This window comes from Zea mays, chromosome 1, assembly GCF_902167145.1.
Source record: "Zea mays cultivar B73 chromosome 1, Zm-B73-REFERENCE-NAM-5.0, whole genome shotgun sequence".
In the NCBI taxonomy this organism is placed as follows: Eukaryota; Viridiplantae; Streptophyta; class Magnoliopsida; order Poales; family Poaceae; genus Zea; species Zea mays.
In genome coordinates, this window is record NC_050096.1 from 214,909,457 (window position 1) to 214,931,342 (window position 21,886).

General features: G+C 45.6%; 2 protein-coding genes and 2 pseudogenes across 2 annotated transcripts; 1 reads left to right on the top strand and 3 right to left on the bottom strand.

Annotated features, from left to right (window-relative positions):
* Nucleotides 1–6,149: 6,149 nt before the first annotated feature.
* LOC100191997 (uncharacterized) lies at nt 6,150–8,444 on the top strand. Its single transcript, NM_001365506.1, has 4 exons — nt 6,150–7,315; nt 7,431–7,843; nt 7,939–8,041; nt 8,151–8,444. Exons 1-4 carry the CDS (start codon nt 6,296–6,298, stop codon nt 8,280–8,282), a joined length of 1,668 nt encoding a protein of 555 aa, NP_001352435.1. The 5' UTR covers nt 6,150–6,295; the 3' UTR covers nt 8,283–8,444.
* LOC103643249 (cyclase-associated protein 1) lies at nt 8,444–12,160 on the bottom strand. Its single transcript, XM_020546675.2, has 10 exons — nt 11,692–12,160; nt 11,378–11,546; nt 11,229–11,293; nt 10,397–10,670; nt 10,130–10,277; nt 9,930–10,039; nt 9,775–9,830; nt 9,634–9,690; nt 9,383–9,526; nt 8,444–8,839 (listed from the first exon to the last, which is right to left on the bottom strand). The coding sequence occupies exons 1-10, from the start codon at nt 11,956–11,958 to the stop codon at nt 8,753–8,755; spliced, it is 1,377 nt and encodes a 458-aa protein (XP_020402264.1). The 5' UTR covers nt 11,959–12,160; the 3' UTR covers nt 8,444–8,752.
* Nucleotides 12,161–13,910: 1,750 nt separating this feature from the next.
* On the bottom strand, nt 13,911–19,717 carry LOC103643248 (uncharacterized; annotated as a pseudogene).
* LOC103643247 (uncharacterized) lies at nt 19,512–20,469 on the bottom strand (annotated as a pseudogene).
* Nucleotides 20,470–21,886: the final 1,417 nt, after the last annotated feature.

Genomic DNA, 21,886 nt, shown 5'->3' on the forward strand with positions numbered 1-21,886 from the left:
TAATATTTGTGCCTGCTACTCTCTGTACTAGCTTTATGTTTTTGGCTCACAAACTCGTCATATACTCTCGGTGCTTTTGGTTGACTGTGTATTACGTTTTCACCTTATATCATATCACCAGTCTTCTAGCTCTTGTTTCATTAATTTACTTTCTCTTTTATATAGAATCTTATGATGTGTATGCGCTCACTCTTATTATTATGGTACACATTCCTTCTGTCAAAAATTACTGAGTATAACTAACCATTCTTTCTATTGACAGAATTTTCAAAACAAACTACTCTCACAAAACTTGTAGGGTTGTCATCAATCACCAAAAAGGGGGAGATTGAAAGCATCTAGGCCCCTGGTTGGTTTTAGTGATTAATGACAACGTAATATTATATGTGACTAACGTGTGTTTTGCAGAGACAAATGGTAAGTTAGGTCGCATGACAGGTAAAAGCACTACAATGTGAAAGCAATCCCGGAGATAAGAACTCGAAGCGACGGCTAAAACAACGGAACAAAAGGTGAAGGTCTACGGAGTCCGAGTGTCAAGGAGATGTGGACACTCGCGATTTAGTTAGGTCTTTTATTCTCTTTTAGCCGTACTATAAAGAGGGGTTGTCGATGAGTAGTTTGACCAAGAGAGTTCTAGTGTAGTGTTGGTGCACAATCACACTCATACACAGTGCTAGGTGTCACTCTAGAACTCACACACAAGTTAGAGCGAAAACCGATTTGAAAATCAGCTGAAAAACAAGACTTAGGGTTTCTGGCTTTGGGGCACCGGACTGTCCGGTGTGCACCGGACTGTCCGGTGCACCCTCTGCCAGGTGGGCCAGGCTGGTCCACGGCAGGGACTCTCCCAGCAGCAGAAACCCGAGAGCGCAGCCTTCGGAAATGAATTTTAGCGGCGCACCGGACACCGCACCGGACTGTCCGGTGTGCACCGGACAGTCGGCTGTTCACTGTCCGGTGCGCCATGAGTCCAACGGCTCTGTGTCAGGACTAGCCGTTGGAAGTATCCGTTGGCGCACCGGTGGCGCACCGTTGGCGCACCGGTGGCGCACCGGACTGTCCGGTGCGCCATCACGTAGCAAGTATTTGAAGCATTGTCTTAGCCTTGTTACATTTCTTGTATTATTTTCTTAGTGCTAGTTGTTGGGGTGAAGTTGGGCTCTTGTTTAGCTCTTGCTTAGGTTTTAATTAGTGTTGATTTTTAGAAAAGCCCAATTCACCCCCCCTCTTGGGCATCGTGATCCTTTCAGTGTGCAATATTGACAATGCACTCATCAAAGGGGAGATTGCAAACACAAGGTTGGTATGTGTCCTTGTTAGTGATGAGTGATTGTCAATGGAGTAGTGTCTTAGGTTAGACTAACCTATGTGTGAGTCGGTGCAACATGTCTTTTGGCATGTGGTGCACATGTGTTTAGTCTAGAGGTAGTGGTCTTGGTGAAGATGAAGGTAAAGGTCATGTGAATTCACGTCAATGAAATCAGAGCAATAAAGGACGAGCGTTAGGACTTGACTGAGAAACTAGAGAAGTCAGGTGACTAGCTATGAAGGTTGACACTTGGGGACACCGATAGGTGCAAGAACATAGAGGAGAAGATCATGTTGTCATCGTAGTTGAGGACTAGTAGGACATGTGTCCAAGATGTGTGGGACACATGGAGTATGCTACCTGTGATGGTTTGGTGGTTGAGCCTCACAAACCACCTAGTGATGGTTTCGTGGGTCTGGCATCAAAACCTGGCTACATGGTTCTAGAGGGGACTGGAGGTGGCACATGGAGCCATCATAGAGGTTGAGCCAAGGCGAAGCAAAACTATGAAGGGAGTATGGTCATCAGATCATCAGATACGGAGTTGGACCATTATGCCCTTGATTAAGTGGTTTAGCTATCAATATTTAGGAGTATGATGGGAATATAAAAATTCTCTATAAATAAGAGGAGTTGTCCCAACCAGCTACCTCTATACCTTTCAATTTTTATCATTTTTTATACTTCATTAGTTAGGGAGATCCTTAGATGTTTTCGAGAAACAATTTGCATATGTGTTATTTAGAATTTTAAAAAAATCCACCCTATTTCGAGTTCTGAGTGAAAAGTTATAGTCGTTTGAAGTTTGGACTCCAAATCAGGGTTTTTGGTGAAGCACAAGAAGGGTGGGAGTGATATGTTTTGTAGATGGAATCATTTTCATATATGATATCTATTTTCGAGATTGATTTTGTAGGATGACAGCAGATGGAAAGGGTCAAACTTGAACCAAAATAAATCTAAACCAGCAACCGACTTAATCTAGGACACAAACTCAGAACTGTGGACTCCAAAACTAAATTGTGCAAAGGCTATGACGATGGTTCTAGGACGGGAAAATGATTATTCTTATTTTTTGGACTATGGGACGAAACAAAATGAATCTAAAGATATGATTATACCTCATGGGCAACCTGATTCTTGATACCACTTGATATAGGATGAGACTCGATCTTTCGTGAGGTAGGTTAACTTGACTGGGTGAAGATCTCGATGTTGATGATCAAGACTCCTAGCAATCCCTACACCACTTCTCCATTGGTTATGACCTCACCAAGAAGGCTTATCCTTGCAAGCGCAATCAAGAATATGAAGAATGCAATCAAAATGGTATTGATCACGAGGTGGGGTCTCACAGATCGATGAACGGTGACACTATTTGACGACAGAATGAATATAAGCAAAACCCAACCCTAATGGTTATGGTGGCTGCTGATAAAATATGGTTTAGAGGTGTGAAAGATCCCTGTACACGCCTCTAATGGGCTCCAACACGATACACAGCTCAACAGCCCAAAAGAAGTTGTCGCAGCACTGAAACAGATTCTGGACGCTGATATGTTTCGACGATTCCTCTTGACTACGAAGGAAGTTTAAAGTCGTGACTAGTTGGGTTGGAAATCTTATCTCCTTATCTTTATATATATATATGAATTCTGACCTAAACAAAGTTCGTATGCATCTTGGTCGTCAGTTTTAGTGTAGACTGGTCCTAGACTCCAAGGTGGAGACGAAGTTGAGTCGGACTTGGCTCCCTCTTGTTGTGAATGTTCTAGCTTCTCCTCCTTGACACCTTGGACCTTCCCAAGTCCTTGTTGGTCCACCCAAAGTTTCTAATCATCAAAGCATGCATGGCACGAAACGTAAGCTGTAAAACACAATTGACTAAGTTAGAACGCACCTGGAGATTTAGGTGTCGTGCACGTGCTCGTGTTATCGTCCATGCATTATATGTATAGAAGTGATGTCCTCTCACTCCTCTTTGTCTCCACTAATGAGTTTTTGGCTACAACATCATAGGCCTCTCTCCCTTGAGTATACAATGGCAGCCACACCATAAATGTATTTGGTATGATATTGCAAGACTAACAGTCTCACTTGGTAAATGTACGCAAGCATCAAGGGGTGCACTGGTGCATGCAACCACCAAGGGTTGGAGGTGTTTGTCCCCACTTCTAATCACTAGGTATAACCTAGAGCAAGCGCTAATACAACAGTCTAACTATAATCTAAGCACTTCATAAAGCACCAAGCTAATCAACGAGTGATCTTTGAGCACTTTGGTGTATAGAGTTATAGGAATAGAGTCTCAACTCTCTAGTGTTGTTTCTCAGCCTCCACAACTTTTAAATGGTCAGTTGGGTGGTATACATGAGCCACATGTCCAAAACTAGCAATTGTAAGCAAAGTTGAAAAATCCGCATACTCATCGGACATGTCTGTTGCACTCATTGGATATGTCGGTACGTGTCCATGTCAACTAGCAGTTGGAACTAGTTGTTGCCGACCATTTGAGTAGGGATATCTGATGCAATGACATGTGTGACACCCAATATGTCTGGTGTGTTGTAACCCCTCTCGTGTTGCTCTGCAAACTCTGAGTAGTATGTCTGGTTTGGTATCTAGTGGCACACTAGACATATTCAGTGTCTTATGGATTTACCAAACCATGTTGCTGACTCTCTAAGTGTTGTATTTGGTGCCCCATCCGTTGTGATATTCAATGCACACCCGCGTGTCTGATGCACTCTGTTTCTTAATTGCTTTCTTCAATACAACACGTCTTCTTTCTGGTGTTCTATTTGGTGCGTCATCGAACACGTTCGGTGGGTTGCTTAGCAACAAGTTTTTTCTTTATTTATTCATGCCTATTTGTCCGAGCTTCTTCTATCTTATGTCGTCTTGGATTGTTGTATGATCTTTATAAGTCTTCATTGAGTCTTTTAATGTCTTGTTTAAGGTATTAATATTCTCAATCACCATTTCACATTCGTCTAAGTCAATGTTGTATCCTTTGAACTATATGCAAAATACTTACAAATAATGTCAGTTTAATGGTTATATTGATCATCAAACATAAAAATCAGTAATTAAATGGGTCTGGATCCATTTTTCTTACACATGTCAACCTTGTGTTCGCAAAGATATAACAACGAGTCCACGTTCGAATAAAATATGTATTAAAACTATGGGTACACATGATTAGAGAAAAAGATAGAATTTAATATAGATACATATAATATGTATTAAAACTATGAGCTACTCTTAACCGTGAGCATGACTGGTATATTAGTTTAACATTCTCTACTAAAATCACACATGTTTACCCACAAGTCATGTTGCTCATATACTAGGGGACCAAGTTTTGCTCAATTTAAATTATCACGTTTTGGCTTTTTTGAGCTCTTGGTCTTTTGAATGAGTTCTTTTTATTTTTATTTGATCTTTGTGTTTGTGTGCAATATTGACAATGCACTCATCAAAGGGGAGATTGCAAACACAAGGTTGGTATGTGTCCTTGTTAGTGATGAGTGATTGTCAATGGAGTAGTGTCTTAGGTTAGACTAACCTAGGTGTGAGTCGTTGCAACATGTCTTTTGGCATGTGGTGCACATGTGTGGAGTCTAGAGGTAGTGGTCTTGGTGAAGATGAAGGTAAAGGTCATGTGAATTTGCGTCAATGAAATCAGAGCAGTAAAGGACGAGCACTAGGACTTGACTAAGAAACTAGAAAAGTCAGGTAACTAGCTATGAAGGTTGACACTTGGGGACACCGATAGGTGCAAGAACATAGAGGAGAATTAAAGATAAAAATCATTAAGACATCTAATATAACAACAAGTCCACCTTATATTGATCATCAAACATAAAAATCATTAATTAAATGGGTCTTGATCCATTTTTCTTATACATGTCAACCTTGTGTTCGCAAAGATATAACAACGAGTCCACGTTCAAATAAAATATGTATTAAAACTATGGGCACACATGATTAGAGATAAAGATATAATTTCATATAGATACATATAATAAATAAGATAAGAACTAACACATCTTAATTAGTAGACCTTAAGTCGTGTTTGATTATGTATCAAGTCCTATTAAGACATCTAATAGGACTGACTATATAATGAATTCGGAGGATAGCCTATGTTGATTCAGGGCCCGTTCGTTTCTAGCGGTTTGAGCTGTTCCAGGCCTGGTTCTAGCCAGAACGAACTGGCCTGGTTTCAAATTTGGTGTAATCCATTACATGTGTTCGTTTTGATCTGAGCTGTAATGAAATCTGGCCAGCTTGATTCCCCCCCCCCCCCACTCCATAGCCTGACATCGATCCCTGCCTCATCCCCTCCGGAACGCATCCGACCACGACGCGCGACGCATGATGCCCAGAAGCGGTAGCATGAACAGTCTTCTCCCATCCTAGGTTACCGAACAAGTGAAAAAGTGTTCCAGGCAAAAGTATTTTGGTTGGTTTAGTTCTGGGCTGGAAAGAGTGAAATAGTCGGATGCACTAAATCCTGGCATGGAATGGTTCTTGGTCTGGAATTGTTCTAGTGCTGCCGAACGGGCCCTCATTTATTTCCAGGTGTTTGGTCAGACAGACAGAATTACTGTTACGTAACGTCCAATGAGGCAATGACTGTTCATACTGTCGGGCCTGTGGAGTGTGGACTACTGTTCTGAGCAAGCATGTGGTCTCTACTCTCTAGCAAGACCTGATCCAGTCGACCAGTCATAGTAGAAACGCCACCAGTTTCAGCTCCCCACCAAACACCGGCGCGCGCCTGCCTATATCATTATCAGGTCAGCTATGGACCTTCCACCACTCCCCAGCAGTTGGAAACCTGCCATATACATCCATCCTTCACATAGCTCCGATCCAGGTCCAGCTCCACCAACCCGGAAGCAGCAAGCCTCTTGTCTCCTGCACGTAACTCCAGCCTCCAGCGCCACACGTACACCTCCGCCGGATCGGAAGAAGATGGTGTCGCCTACGGAGCCGCAGGCCGAGACGACGGTGTTCCGCTCGACGCTTCCGGACATCGCCATCCCGGACCACCTCCCGCTCCACGACTACGTCCTGGAGCGCCTGGCGGAGCGCCGCGACCGCGCGTGCCTCATCGACGGCGCCACGGGCGAGACGCTCACGTTCGGCGACGTGGACCGCCTGTCACGCCGCGTCGCGGCCGGGATGCGCGCCTGCCTCGGCGTCCGCAGCGGGGGCACGGTGATGCTGCTTCTCCCAAACTCCGTGGAGTTCGCACTCGCGTTCCTCGCGTGCTCCCGCCTCGGCGCCGCCGCCACCACGGCCAACCCGCTCCACACCCCGCCCGAGATCGCCAAGCAGGCGGCGGCCTCCGGCGCCACCGTCGTCATCACCGAGCCGGCTTTCGTCGGCAAGGTGCGGGGTCTTGCCGGCGTCGCCGTCGTCGCCACCGGCGACGGCGCAGAGGGCTGTGTCTCGTTCTCCGACCTCGCCTCCTCCGCCGACGATGGCTCGGCGGCGCTGCCTGAGGCGGCGGCGGCGGCCACGGCCATCGACGTGGCGAACGACGTGGTCGCGCTGCCGTACTCGTCCGGCACGACGGGGCTGCCCAAGGGGGTGATGCTGTCGCACCGTGGGCTGGTGACCAGCGTGGCGCAGCTCGTCGACGGCGACAACCCGAACCTCTACTTCCGGGAGGACGACGTCGTCCTCTGCGTGCTGCCCATGTTCCACGTGTACTCGCTGCACTCCATCCTGCTGTGCGGGATGCGCGCCGGCGCGGCCCTCGTGATCATGAAGCGCTTCGACACTCTCCGCATGTTCGAGCTGGTGAAGAGGCACGGCATCACGATCGTGCCGCTCGTGCTGCCCATCGCGGTGGAGATGGTCAAGAGCGACGCCATCGACCGCCACGACCTCTCGTCGGTGCGCATGGTCATCTCGGGGGCCGCGCCCATGGGCAAGGAGCTGCAGGACCTGCTGCGCGCCAAGCTCCCTCGCGCCGTGCTCGGACAGGTGTGCCTGCCTTCTGCCTAGCAGAACACGAAAGTTCCCCTCCAGCTCGCTAGTCGTGGCTCGTGAGTTGACGACTAATTAAGCCGCGTTGAAACTTGACTAATCGTTTGAACAGGGTTATGGGATGACAGAGGCAGGCCCGGTGCTCTCGATGTGCATGGCGTTTGCCAAGGAGCCGTTGCCGGTGAAGTCCGGTGCCTGCGGCACGGTGGTGAGGAATGCCGAGCTAAAGATCATCGACCCGGAGACCGGGCTGTCCCTCCACCGCAACCAGCCCGGGGAGATTTGCATCAGGGGCAAGCAGTTGATGAAAGGGTACCTCAACAACCCGGAGGCAACGGCGAAGACCATCGACTCGGAGGGGTGGCTGCACACCGGAGACATTGGGTACGTCGACGACGGCGACGAGATCTTCATCGTCGATCGGCTCAAGGAGCTCATCAAGTACAAGGGGTTCCAAGTCGCTCCGGCGGAGCTCGAGGCCATGCTCATCGCCCACCCCAGCATCGCCGACGCCGCCGTCGTCCAGTAAGTGGCCACCCACACCGTCCTCCCCGCGCATTCTCGATCGAGTTGCACAAGCTCTAAACGACGTTCGCTTGGTACTGCTTTGTCCGGTGCAGAATGAAGGATGACTCCTGCGGCGAGATCCCGGTGGCGTTCGTCGTGGCGTCCGGCGGCTCCGGGATCACCGAGGACGAGATCAAGCAGTACGTGGCGAAACAGGTGAGATACTATGATAAGTTATCGATCCTTGCGCAAGGATATTCTCAAAATCTCATCTTCGGGGAGAGCACCTGTCCTGAAATTTAAATTTCTGTAAATGTTTCTTTAGGTGGTGTTCTACAAGAGGCTGCACAAGATCTTCTTCGTGGAGGCCATCCCCAAGGCGCCATCCGGCAAGATTTTAAGGAAGGATCTGAGAGCAAAGCTGGCGTCTGGATTCTCCAACGGGTCATCGTGTTGATGCCCCTGAGTTCTTTCTATGCGAAAACGACCCCGATTTTAGTAAATTTTTTTTATGCTGAACAAGCTAAAAAAGATATATATACAGAAAACGGTGTAAACAAGAAGCAGTCAACCATGTACAAGACATGTTATCTAGATAAATGAAAGTTCAGGTTTGAGTATTTGACTAGTAAACGTTTATTGCTTTGAAAGTAACGGACAGTTAACCGAGCTGCCAAAATTATGTACTGTCCTGATTAATGTCTGAATGACATTATCACAAGTTAGGACAGCAAAAGGATACTTTTGTTTTGAAAGATCCGGACATCTAGATTATAGGATTTAATTATTAATAAGGAGGAAGAAGAAAATTTTGACCCGTTCTAATATCTAGTTACCTTGCTAACTACAAAATATAAGTCCAGATGGCAGGTAATAAGCTAGCTGATGTAAACAAAAGGAAATAAGAAATGGCAGCCGTGCAGACAATCAAGCCCCAGAATGAGACACTGGAGATGTCGTAAATTGTCCGTCTTTGAACGCGTGAATGTACTGCTGGGGCAAGGAATGCTCGGCCTGCAAAAGTTTTAGCAAAATGAGAGAATGGTCAAGACTAGCGTATATATATTTTTTTTATACAGAAAGAAACTATGGTCTTCTTTCAGTTCAATTTCGCCATGTTCTCCCAGAATGGTTTGTATAAGTGCTGGATGGTGAAATATGAAGTTGAGGGCCATGGAAAAGCAAATGTGGAACCAAAGTTTCAGTTCACTTAATTAAAATCAACCTTTTTGTTCCGTCCATTGTAATCCATGTAGGTGTAACTTTGAAAGTAAAATAAGAGGATCCTCGGTAACTAATGGTGTGTTTAGTTTGCGGAATCGTCCCATAACTTATGAGGCAGTGGTGCACATGATTCCATTCCATAAATTTGGTAGCATGCATCAACCTATTTCTCGTGCATATACTAGTTATTGGGTTGTGAAAAGAGAAGTGATGATTGGTCAGCTTGCTTCATTCCACAAATCAAACAAAAAAAGTGGGGAATGGATAGATGATAGAACACCTCATTCTTGAAACTAAACACACCCCGGATGAACAAGTCAGTTGAGTGCTCACCCAGTCACCGTCACTGTTTGCATCTGGAACAAGAGCATTGATTTCACTTGATTTAGCTGTTGTTATAGATGCCTCTAAAGATTCCTTGCTTAAGTAAAGTTGGCAGCCAGATGTGTTGTCTATTGATATAGTCGGAACTGAGCCCTGCAGTATCATTAGAAAGCATAATTCGTTCAAAAAAATCATAAGAATATATTTGTATCAACTGATACAAGTAAATATTATATTTATGTGTTTGTAAGAAAATCTACCTCACATTGGACCTCTGCACTGCTACAGTTCACAATTTCACAAGCCGCTACAACCCCCTGATATATAACAACAATACATGACAAGTTAAAGAAGCGACAAGAATGCCCTGGAAGTATGTGTTTGTTTGTCCATAGATGTACCTTGAACAAGACTCCCACTTTGGTGCACTTGTCGATTGTTATGTTGTTCACTTTCCCTGCACATGCTTGGACGGTTATTATTTTCTCTTGCAAAAAAAAATAAAAAAGAATGCATCATTCAAAGGATTGTTAGTAGCACTTTGGTGGGAAAATACCTTTGACTTGCAGCACACAATCCTTGCATCCGTATACATACACCGACTGTTTGGTATCACAACCTTCAATGGTCAAGCTCTTGTTCCCAACATGATGCTCAACTACCCATCTGACAGAGAATGGCATTATCGAGTGAGCTTGGTTTTCATTACGAGGGTTCATTCGCATTTCTGGACACAGGAAGGAACGTAAAGATTACTTGCGGCCCATTTGGAGCTCCAGTTTAGCAGGACCTTTAGTTGAACTAAAGGGAGGTGAATTGCGAGTCTCTTTTCCTTCAGCAGCCACAACACCTGTTCTGTCTGTTCTATTTTTGCTCTTCATGTCATCAGTTACCTTCCTGAGGCCTGCACGTATAACAAGAAGGTGAAACCGTAACTGTAGCATAGTTTCAGTGCCTGGAATGATAGTGCATGTGTACGAATTGTTCAACCGAAAATCGACTGGAAGCTCATGGTGAGCTGACCTTGTGTCACTGGTTTCCCAGAGCTGATTTCAGCAAAGACAGCTGACATTCCAGATTTTGGTTGGGACGACGAGGCTGAAGAGATGGAAAGACATGGAGGAGGAACAGACGGAGCTGAAGGTGCCTTGTTGGCTGCGCTTCCTGGCGGTTGCCACGAAGGACCCAATGGGTAATACCTCTTCACGTAGTCACGTAAATTGGGAATGTACAGCTCTTTTAGGGCTTTTGCCCACTCCACATGATCAGGGTCCTTATTTTTGTATTCCACAAGTACCTGTGATAATGCCATTATCCATCACTAGAAGATTTAGCCTTTATATGCTTAGGAAAAGAACTCTACTACAGTTAATCTCTTAACAAGCTTGGTTAGACATGGTGTTATGCTAAGTAAGCATTTGGTGGTCCTTTTTCAACTGTTAACTCTGATTTTGTTTTTGTTTTATAAAATGTGTACTCCCTCAGTCCCAAATTAGTATTCGTTTTAGCACTTGTTTTATGTCTATATTCGAATAGGTAATGATGAATCTAGACACATATAAATACATACATTAATTATTGTATGGATTCATTAAACGTCTAAAACAAATTTTAATTTGGGATGCAGAGAGTTAAAAATTTTAGGTATGCACACAGGTCTTTGAGCCTTGAGTTTTACTGTATTGCTCACATTTAGCCTAGAAATTGGTGCCTGATAAGGATTCATTTGATCATTTGCTCCTTCGACCACTAACTCCTTTACATATTATCAAGGTGCATATAAAAAAATGACACTCTTTTTTGGAACAGAGGCACTCCAGCATGACATTAGACAAGTCAACTGTGAGTAATATACCTTATTGCTGTAGAACTCTGCCATTTGCCAGCTCTCTTCTACATGAGCAATCGGAAGAGGCATACCTGAAGCGATATACAGTCTCTCTCACGTTAGCGTGCATGATAAATTTACCAAAAGGTTGAAGATGATAATTTATACATACTAACCGCAGCCTTTGCCGGTGTAACCAATCCATGCCAAAGCGGCCAGGCTACCGGCTGCTGCTTTTAGATGGTTGGCATAGATCGAGCTCGTCCGCTCCACCAATGCGTTGGCCTCCAAGATCGCTTCGTTCAGAGGCCCCATAAAAGTCGTCACTGACTCCATTGTTGGTTTCTACCAAGTACCAAATCATAAGCACTGAACGATCGATCGTCAACCACAAATATATTAAATGCGCAAATACTTCCCCACGTTAAGATTTCAGATTTCGCTGTCAATGGCAGAGAGATAGGAAAGCTGAGACGAACAAGAGGCGCACTTGTGTCTGGCTGGTCCTGGCAAGAAGGTCTTTCCCAACCAAGAACGCATTCTCCACCAATCTCGTCACCTCTGCGACGTCCGCCCCGATCTTGCCGGCGGCCGCGGACACTCTGCCGAGCGCGCTGGCGATAAGATCGTCGAAGGCCACGATCGCCGGGTCCTCCTGCGCTGATGCAGTGTAGGACAGGCCGCCGCGCGCCCCAGCGCTGAGTGCCTCCAGCCGGGATACCGCCGCCTCCAGCCTGCCTATCAGGGCTTCTCCCATGGCGTTCGCGTGTGGGTGATCGGGTCGCTAGGAGGAGAGGAGTGCGGGGATGGGCAATGCAGATAAGAATGAGGCGAGACTTGAGAGAGAATGGAGGAGCAACGTCGCCACGGTAGCCCTTTGGAGAGGGAGGGGAGGGAGGGAATGGCGGAAGCTGATCCGAGCCGAGAGAGACGTGCTGCTAGACATCTGTACCTATACGAGCCCCAGGGACATGCGGTGGAAAAGGAGGCTAGAAGCCGACCAGAAATCCATTACTTTAGATCAGTCGCATTCCAAGAAACTACTTATTTTCTATACTAGGCGTGTGCCCGTGCGTTGCAACGGGAATACGCTAGATGAACATCGATACATATCTGATCGGATTTTATATTTTCTTGGAGGTCTATAGAAAGTTTGCTCGAAAGCCAAACATGTTAAGACCTAAGCATGAGTTACCTTTGTGCCTCATCAGCACACTGTTCCGCACGTGTATGAGTCTTGCTAATTTGCATGTCTCGCGCATAGTCTCTATAATATACAGAATCTATGTGACAAACATTATTAATATCACACAACCTATTTTAAAGAGTCAATATAGAATTTTTAATAATAGGCAAATATGTCGACAACCGTACATTAATCTAATCCTTTTTAATGGCCAACAATCGAACAGCCATGTCAAAACATTTTAGAGTCATATCTAGATTTACCCTTAATACGTTTTGCAGGTTTTTGACGGATATTTCTATCTTAAAAGGGTTGAAACTTCGCATCCATGTTATCCTGTAATGCAGCATGACAAAAGTCTATATCAAAACTCTACGTAGTTGGTACCTATAAAATAGATAAAATAATAAGCACTTACTCTAATGTCATATCATCTTGAATTGTCATGATGTAATCACATAGAACATCTATTAAATCGGCTTTGGTCACTGGCATTTCCTTTGTGGAAAGGCCACTCAGTAAAAATTCATTAGTGCACTCATCGATCGATATTTTTATAGGAGTTCTTTTATCCCAATCATGAACAAACCACCTTTCTAAGTCTGCTTGAGTGATGGGGCCATCATCATCTTCCATCAATACTTCGCTATCTTAAGATACACAAAGTAGTTTCATCTTCTTAGGATTTGTGGGACTATCTAATATCTGAACATCAGAGGAGCTTCCAGCATCGACTTCTTTGTCATACTTATATAACGGACACCCCTTTCTCTTGTTTATATCTGAAAATAGTAATATAGCAGCCAATTTTTTCCTAAAGTGTAACATGTCATCCTGCAAATAAAAAACAATTTATTTAGCAATTATATGTATCATTGAAATAATACAGTAATATGTGTGTTATTAAATCTCATGCTTTGAAATTGCTTCTCTCTACCTCAGAGAAAACACCTTGAAATTGCTAAGTGGGTACTTTTGGGTTTTGGCAACCAAATCGGTCCCAGCATCCAGATTAGTTCGGCCCATGATAGGAACGGGCCCATAATACAATCTTCGCCGAACGCCCGACGCTTTTTGTGTGTTGATGACCTGAATCAGGGAAGCGACAACACATGCCTTTTCCAGCTGCAGGGCCTCTGTTTTCTCTTCGTTCAGCTTGATTGCCTTCCCAACAGGGCCAGGACCAGAACAACGCTTTGATACAGTCCCCCCTAGCATCAGACATCCTGGTTCTGGTCGAGCAATACGGCACATGTTGAATGCGTCTGGAGTGGAGAGTCGATCAAGCTCACCGAACAAGTTTGGTGTGAAAAATGTGCGCAAATTGATTCATTGTTGTTCTGGCACACGCCTGTCCAGTTCAGACGTGGATCCTTGTTGCCAAAACAGATTCAGATGACCAGACACACACCTTGCTTGTATCGGACAATCTCGTAAGTTCCATCTGAATAGACAACGCGAATTTTACCCCAAAAAAGAAAAAGAAAGAAAAGACGCTAGAAGGACGTGTACTACTCCACTCCTTAACAATCGGTACATGGGAGTAATTGGTAAACGTAAGTATTCTTTATGGATTAGGCTTTTATCTAGATACGGCAAAAGAATGTGTTATGGCTTGCTCCAGAAAAACCAGGCGCATCGGTGTCTGTGTAACCCATCTATTCTGCTGCGTTTCAGCCTCCTCCTTGCCTCGTTCGTCGAACAAACAACTAGAGAAAAAAAACGTCCGTCCATCCGTGCGTGTTAGCTGCAGGCTGCAGCTCCCACTTGCCAGCTTGTCTCAAGGTGTTTGCGCTCTACAACTGGCCAAACAGGGCTCTTGTCGGATCATACATCGATAGCAGCCTTCTCTGTCCAGAGCAGAGCAGAGCAGAGTGAGCGAAAATGAAGCTTCAAGTTCAGCCAGAGAACAGAGAGCCGTCAGAAGAGCGCTCCGTGTCTTACCACAGGCTCGAACTGGGGCGCCGACAGGTTGTTCTCGAGGTTCCGCAGCACCAGCAGGACCTGCAGGAGTCAGGAGACGGTTTCGGTCTAGCTCAACGACAGAAGAGGAACTGAGGAAGGCTCGTGAAACGCGAGACAGACGCGAGGAAGGAGGGGTAGGCTCAGCAGCGCTAAGCTGCTGCTACTCACTGTCTTGGTTGTGATGTTGTCCATCTCCTTCAGCTTCTGCAGGTGGGCTTCCACCGGGACCGGCGCGTCCGCGTCGAACATGTCGCCGACGAACCTGTACACCTGCGCAAACGACACGTCCTCTGCCGAAGGAGGGGGCAACAGCTCACGCTTTATTTTCTGAAGCGGACGTGTTGTTCCACTTTCACCGGTCGCGTTGGGTTCAGAGGAAGGTTTTGGTGGTCGGAAGGTGTTTGTGTACGTACCGGGTGACAACGGGAGCTCGATCTGCTGTTAGTCCTGCACGGCGCCCATCGCTGGCGCTTCACTTGGGCTACCGCTGCCGCCGCCGCCGCCAGCCCAGTCTATGCTGGTGTCGCACAAGCTCGGCGCCCCGATGAACTGGCTACCACCTAAACCAGCACGAACCAGTTGAGTCATTTTCTCCACCAAGGTTTTGGCTGCGGGAATCGAGATCCGTCGCCAGGCAAAATTATCGGCGGCGAATAATGGCGGTGTGCTCTGCCTCTACGCATCGGCGTTCACTCGTGCCGCCGCCGCCGCCCCTAGAACCGAAGCGTCTGTCGCCCACTCCAAGTCCAAGCCTTGCATCCCTAGAAAGAGAATAGAAATGTTCACAAACAACGTGGCGAGAAACACTGCTCAGATTTCTGAAAAGAATGCAGAGAGTGGACAAACAAAAAAGGAAGGTACTTGCGGCGCTGCTGGCCGCGGGGACGACCACACTGGGGCTGCTCCAGCCGATGGAACCGTGATGGGCAACGGCGTCGGGCTCGGCCAGACCTGGCATGGCGACCGACGCACAAGTAGGTTGCCGGCCGTGTAGCAGCGGCATGGCGGCCGCGCTGCTACCACCGGCCACCGAGCTCTGCTGCTGCTGCTGCATGGCGAAGTGGTGCCTCGGGTACATCGGCGGCAGCCCAGCAGCCAGCCCAAGCTTCTGGACCTTGAGGAAGTATTTCTGGGCGTGGCTCCGTATCTGTGGCGCGCATTGTGTCGTGTTGATTCAGAGCTAAGTTTCAATTCTTGGACATGTACGAGTACGAACGCGCGCACACACACATGAACGTATCTTTGATCAGCAGCTAAGATTCGGTACCTGGACCGTCGTCTTGGTGCCGACATGCTCCTCGATCTTCTTCCAGTCGCGTCCAAACCTGAGAAGAGAAAATAGATAACTCAATGACCATCAAGTCCACTCATCATGTCATGCGTTCATCACTGGGAATTGGTAGTTGCTCCAGCAGGATACTACTTCATAGCAAAGATTATACCACTCTTTCCTAAAACCAAATAGCATGGAATATAAACATCATTGTCTAGATAATCCATTGGATGATTTTTAATAGATTGTATGTGGCAACAAACTCATTGCACAAGTGCACATCAGCTCATCTACATCGTGTGCAACTCTCTACCACAAATAGAGAGCGAAACTAACAATAGTGCAAGCAACCATCATTAGCAAAAAGATAATTGGTTTCCTATTCATGAACAAGAATGGTGTTGTCAGCCAAAAACAGGATACCAACAATTTAGAGCTACAACAAGGATGTAAATATCAAATCATATTATATCATCAAATAATTTGGCCATATCAATAGGTAGATAAAATATACCAAAAAGATACAGAAAGCAGGACCCCTGAATTATGGAATCCTTGGTCGAACTACTAAATTGTAGTTTGAAAATGAACACTTCTAGCACTCTAAATGTTAATTTGTAACCCTTAGTGGGTAAATAGCCCATTTTGCTCCCTGATTTACACAAGAGGATGCAACATACCATGATGGGGTTGTAAAGAAGAAATAAACTGTGTTAGCTGCTGAGTTGAAGGATTACTCACATTCTCTCGTGGGTTTGTGCAGCAGCAGGGTAGAAAGAGGCCTCGCGTCCCCCACCCACCTCTTCCTCCAACCTCCAGGAGAGGGAACGACAGGTCCGTCATCGCGGGCCACACGAACGAGTCCTCGTCGTCCAGCACGAAGGAGTAGAGATAGAGATGATTCAGACAAAAAATCATTATTTTCGACATAGAAATAACATTAGTAGATTTGTAATGTCAAACATTTCTAGATGACTACATTCTCGTTAGGGTTTAACAACAAATGCTTAGAGAAAGTAGAAACTGAAGATATGCTTTAAAGACCATGTCAATTTCCAAAGCATCAAATGAAAAAAGAGTAGAGGTAGTAATTTCAAAAGAATGACTAATAAGGGCATAAATTAAACAAAACACATATATTAACTTTGGATAACCCCACAGAGAGCTCTGCATCATCTCCGAATAAAAGCGCTCGAGTTTACTCGTTGTAAACTCTGCATCCTTTTTCTTTTCCCTGTTTCTTTGAGTCTGGATTTCTTAGTATTCCTGTCTCCCTTCCCACTAAACCTTACATTCTTCAGTAAACTATGTACACTATATATTGTTGATTGAATTTTGGAGATAGATTGTGTGGATGTGTTTGACATGATTAATTTTATGTGCCAGTGCATTTTGTAGCCTCCGTGTACTATAACAGATATGTTATAGATAATATTGAACAACATTGAAACATGAAAATATTCACTGTTAAAAATGGACCTAAGAAGACAAGTGCACTTACTTTTGAATTACATCTTTTTTCTTCCATAGCTTTTCACTTTCAGCATCTGCATTTAAGACTCCTTGGACAACAACAGTTGCACAATCAACTGGAGTTTCGACACTGATCTGAATACGTTCCAAATAACGGATCAGGGCTTTTGCTCATGACCTTTTTAACTCAAGTGGATTTTAATTTTTCTATCATAAGTAGGTACCATATAAATACTAACAGCCAAAAAAGACATGAAGAAAATGTCATTCGGGAAGAACAAGTGGGTAATAATAGCTATTTGAGATCACAAAACTCTATTTAGGTTTCATCATAAATTCCAGTCCATAAAGGATAAACTGATTGTAGATGATGTATTGTGTATGTGCTGAGATAAAACTGCAGCTCATGCACGAACAATGTGATCATTATAAGTAGCCGAAGAATTGTCATTTGTCACCACCAAGATATTCATGATTTGCTAATTAAAGACAAACCTCAAAACATATACTTAAGCGATTATTTGCAACAATTACAGACCATTCTTTCCTCCAGACAGACCCATTTTCTCAACCAAAACTTGGAAGTAGTAAGGAAAAAAAGAAGTTAGCGAACATAATGCCATGTTTCCATAGAACTATCCTGTCCTGATTAGCATTGGGCCAACACATGTGAGAACAGTAGTTTCAGTTTGTCAGTTGTATTGTTCCTAGGAGGTTGTTTGCAGCCTGATGATCAACTATATTTGTAACTGGTGAATGAGTTACTTTCAACTGGCTAATTGATAAGTATTCAGATATTGTAAAAATAGTAGAATGTGAATAACATGTATAAGTTTTAGCAATATTCACCTTTAGAGCTGCCTTTGTCGGCATTCCAGTGGCAACATACTGATGTGAAGAATGTGCCACATTCACATCATGGAACACAACTGCGACCTTGGCAATCATCTCAAGGTTACCGAGTGGCCATGGTTAGAAATACCATCACTTAGAAAATAAGGATTTTCTGTTGTTCTTGTAACAATATAGTTGACTAAACACTAATAAAATTCCATTATCTAAAGTTTCTTTTTCATTTTACAATATACTATCGCATCACCTGTTCGAAATGACAGTGCAGTCACAGCACCACGAATCTGGTGGTTGAAAGACATCAATTCTTCATCATATCTTACATTATGAACATGAACTGACCCATCAGAACATCCGACAGCAACTACATCCAGGACAGGAGAAGAGACACAACACCGAACAGGTGAGTTCCAACCATTGAAATCATACAGTTTCTTTTTTGTGCTGATATTCCACAGCTGCAAGAAGCCTTCTTCGCTACCAACAATTACCTGATACAGAAACGGATTTGTTAACAGAAAAGAAACATAATGCAGACAAGGTTCGAAATGAATACTATTTCCGAAGCAAAACTTCAGACAGCTTCAAGCACCTTATTCAGATAAGTATCAGGATGCATGATACACGTTGGGGTGAACTTGTCTCCTAATGATATGCTTCCAACTGGTTCAATGTTTGGTTCTGCTCCTCTGAAGGCCCACATGAATACATTACCTTTAGCATCTGCGCTTAGAACATATTCTCCAAATAGGTATAGCATGTTGACCTTTTCTTCATGTCTACTCCAAGTAGCCACCTGATTGAAAAAGAATGTGGGAGACATGAATTTAAGGTTTGTCCACGTAGCAGTTGATGAGCATTTATGGTCAGGTACCATTTGTAAGCTCATATAGATGACCAGCATTGTCCCAAAGTTCTAATTTCACATAATAATAGCACATTTTAACTACTTTATAATCATAAAAAAAGAACAAGGCTTCTAACCACTAATCTGGCTTCAGCTCGAGCGTAGGCCACAAGAGTTGCAGCATCTACTCCCTTAACTCTCTACGCATCTCCAGTTCGAGCTCCAATTGCTCTGCTTCCTCCCTTAGGACCCGCTTTCTCCTTTAGGATCCAAAACCTGCAGGAACACAAACTTGTGTAACCAAAACTGAGCAATAACAACAATAAATATAAAACTGAAAGAATAGATTCTGGAGTTGTAGACTGAGGAGCACCACCATATTCCATCAGAGTGGAGGCAACAAAAGATCTGGATTAGCCAAATCTCTTCGCCAAGCTCATTTGAGACATACAAAGTGATTTCTCATCATCACATCTAGCTCCTGCCATATAAAAAATGTCGTCATGAATACATGTTTTGCCCCCCCCCCCCCCCAAAATATACAAGAAAAAACAGCATGAGACAGAAAGATACACTTTTCAGGAACTGTTTTCCTGCCATATATTTCTCACCAATTTATACTGCTGGTCTTCCCCAATTGGTAACTGTTTTCCAAATTCTGCTTGATTAACTAAGCTTGCATTCCCACATCTCAAATCACTTAGCATAAGAAAGCAGAACAGAAAAATCATTCCACAAACACTACTTGATTAACTAAGCTTGCATTCCCATATCTCAATTCACTTAGCATAAAGAAAGCAGAACAAAAAATCATTCCACAAACACTCACATCGATGCAGCCCTTATAAAGATGCTCCCTCCAGAACCACCTCCACCCTTCTCATTGCTATCCCCACCGTTGGCGAGAACTATGCCATTCATGACCAGGTCCTCAGCAAACAGCCACACGATGCCACCACCGGCACCACCATAGTCCTTCTCAACTCTGGTCGAGCCCCCTTTGCTCCCGTAGCTCCAGGGGTGTTCGAGGTCAGACCATGCATAGGCATCGCCGCCCCATGAATCCTCCTGCGTCTGCCCTTGCTTGACGAAGCAGCTGGCGCCACGGCCACCGTGCTCGCCACCGTTGCCATGCGTCCCCGTGGGAACGCCACTGGTCTGGTCAGGCGGATCACCAGCGAGCGCGCTGGTATTCACAACGACCGTGTCAGCGACCGTGATGTTGGTGGCAACCAGCGAGACCCTGCCGGCTGTGACGCGGACGCCGCGGCTGAGGCGCACCTCGCCTAAGAAATTGGCGGATATAACGCACCCGTACTTCTCGCAGGTCAGGGAGGCGCCAGAGAGGAGCACGAGGCTGCCGTTCCCCGTGATGTAGACGTCGCCGTCCAGCTCCACTTCCTCGTGTGGAAGTCCCCCTTCCCGTGGAGGTCCCCCTCACATGTCACCGTCGGCGACGGCGGGTCCGGGGGCGGGAGCGGGGGCGACGGCGGCGAGTAGTCGTGCCACATCAGGATCGAGTACGGGTCAGGCTCCGCCCGATCTGAAGCCTCCGCTCCGCCGCCCCGGCGGTCGGTGTTCCCGAGAACCGCGCCGAGTAGCAGCAAGAGTCGGAGATTGAAGAGGGGACAGAGATGACAGGCCATGGAGGGGGGAGGCGGGGCGGCGGACTGGAGGGGGGAGGCGGCGGTTCACGCAGGGTGGGGGAGGGGGAGACGTGGGGACGAACGTGGGCGTGGGCAGGCGGACGGCGTAGATTTACGGAAGCGAGTAGACGGTGTAGATTCACCGAAGGCAGAACCAGGGAGGCAGCCTACCCCTTGCAGCCTTAATAGTAGTAAAGATATACCCTCAAGGCTCCAGGACAACAAAGTAAAAAAGAATCAATTGTGTGAACTCTCCATGTCATGTTGGCGGAGATTTCGTTTTGGTCGCTCCAGAACTAAGATTTTGTTTTGCTCCATTGCCATTTTAGTTCGGCATAGTAGCCTGAGGACAGCCGCTTCTTATAAACGACAGAGGTGGATAACAAAATCAGAATGGTGTATTGCAGCATAGGCAACATAAGGGAAATCCAGATACCACTACAGTAAATAGTGGACAAAAATACCAAATTCCAGTTATGGTACCACAACACAAGACCCAAAAAAACTCAGTTTCATTGGATCAGCAGATCATTCCTCCTTTTGCCGCATCCTCCACGTTCATCACCAATCATCACCAAAGTGGTCTTCTTTCCTGTGCAAATAAAAGGTAGTACAGTAGTGAGTTCAAGCTTTTTGCAGCAAGAAACCACAATGCGGCAAAAAAAATTCTCAAACCAAAATGCAGTGAACTTTACAATTACAGGATGAGTTGTACCTGCACTAGGAGTGCCTACTTGTTACAAAAGTGAAAGGGAAATGTGCCTTGGGCCATTTCTAAGTATTTTGGAAATGTGCCAACGGCTCCAAAGTGCCAACGGTCGGCTTCGACAAAGAAGGAAAGAAATCCGCACCGGACAGTGTCCGGTGGTGCACCGGACTGTCCGGTGCGCCAGTCGACAGAAGGCAAGAAATGCCTTCCTGGAATGCACTCAACAGCTCCTAGCTACCTCGGGGCTATAAAAGGGACCCCTAGGCGCATGGAGGAGCACACCAAGCATACTCAAAGCATTCCTAAGCACCAAGACTTCGATTCCACACATTTGTTTCTTTGTGATAGCATCTAGAGCTCTTGTTGAGTTGTGAACTCGTCGGGTTGTGTTGCGAGCTCTTGTTGCGACTTGTGCGCGTGTTGACATTCTGATTTCGTGTCTTATGTGCGTTGCTCATCCCTCCCTTACTCCGTGCTTCTTTGTGAACTTCAAGTGTAAGGGCGAGAGGCTCCAAGTTGTGGAGATTCCTCGCGAACAGGATTAAGAAAAGCAAAGCAAAACACCGTGGTATTCAAGTGGGTCTTTGGACCGCTTGAGAGGGGTTGATTGCAACCCTCGTCCGTTGGGACACCACAACGTGGAGTAGGCAAGCATTGGTCTTGGCCGAACCACGGGATAACCACCGTGCCATCTCTGTGATTGATATCTTTGTGGTTATTGTGTTTTGTTGAGA

Coding starts and splice junctions, on each gene's coding strand:
- LOC100191997 (NM_001365506.1), top strand. CDS start 6,296: ATGGTGTCGCCTACGGAGCCGCAGGCCGAGACGACGGTGTTCCGCTCG. Junction 7,844..7,938: donor GCCGACGCCGCCGTCGTCCA/GTAAGTGGCCAC, acceptor TGTCCGGTGCAG/AATGAAGGATGACTCCTGCG. Junction 8,042..8,150: donor AGCAGTACGTGGCGAAACAG/GTGAGATACTAT, acceptor ATGTTTCTTTAG/GTGGTGTTCTACAAGAGGCT.
- LOC103643249 (XM_020546675.2), bottom strand. CDS start 11,958: ATGGGAGAAGCCCTGATAGGCAGGCTGGAGGCGGCGGTATCCCGGCTG. Junction 9,831..9,929: donor TTGTGTGCTGCAAGTCAAAG/GTATTTTCCCAC, acceptor AAGCATGTGCAG/GGAAAGTGAACAACATAACA. Junction 8,840..9,382: donor CAAACAGTGACGGTGACTGG/GTGAGCACTCAA, acceptor AAACTTTTGCAG/GCCGAGCATTCCTTGCCCCA.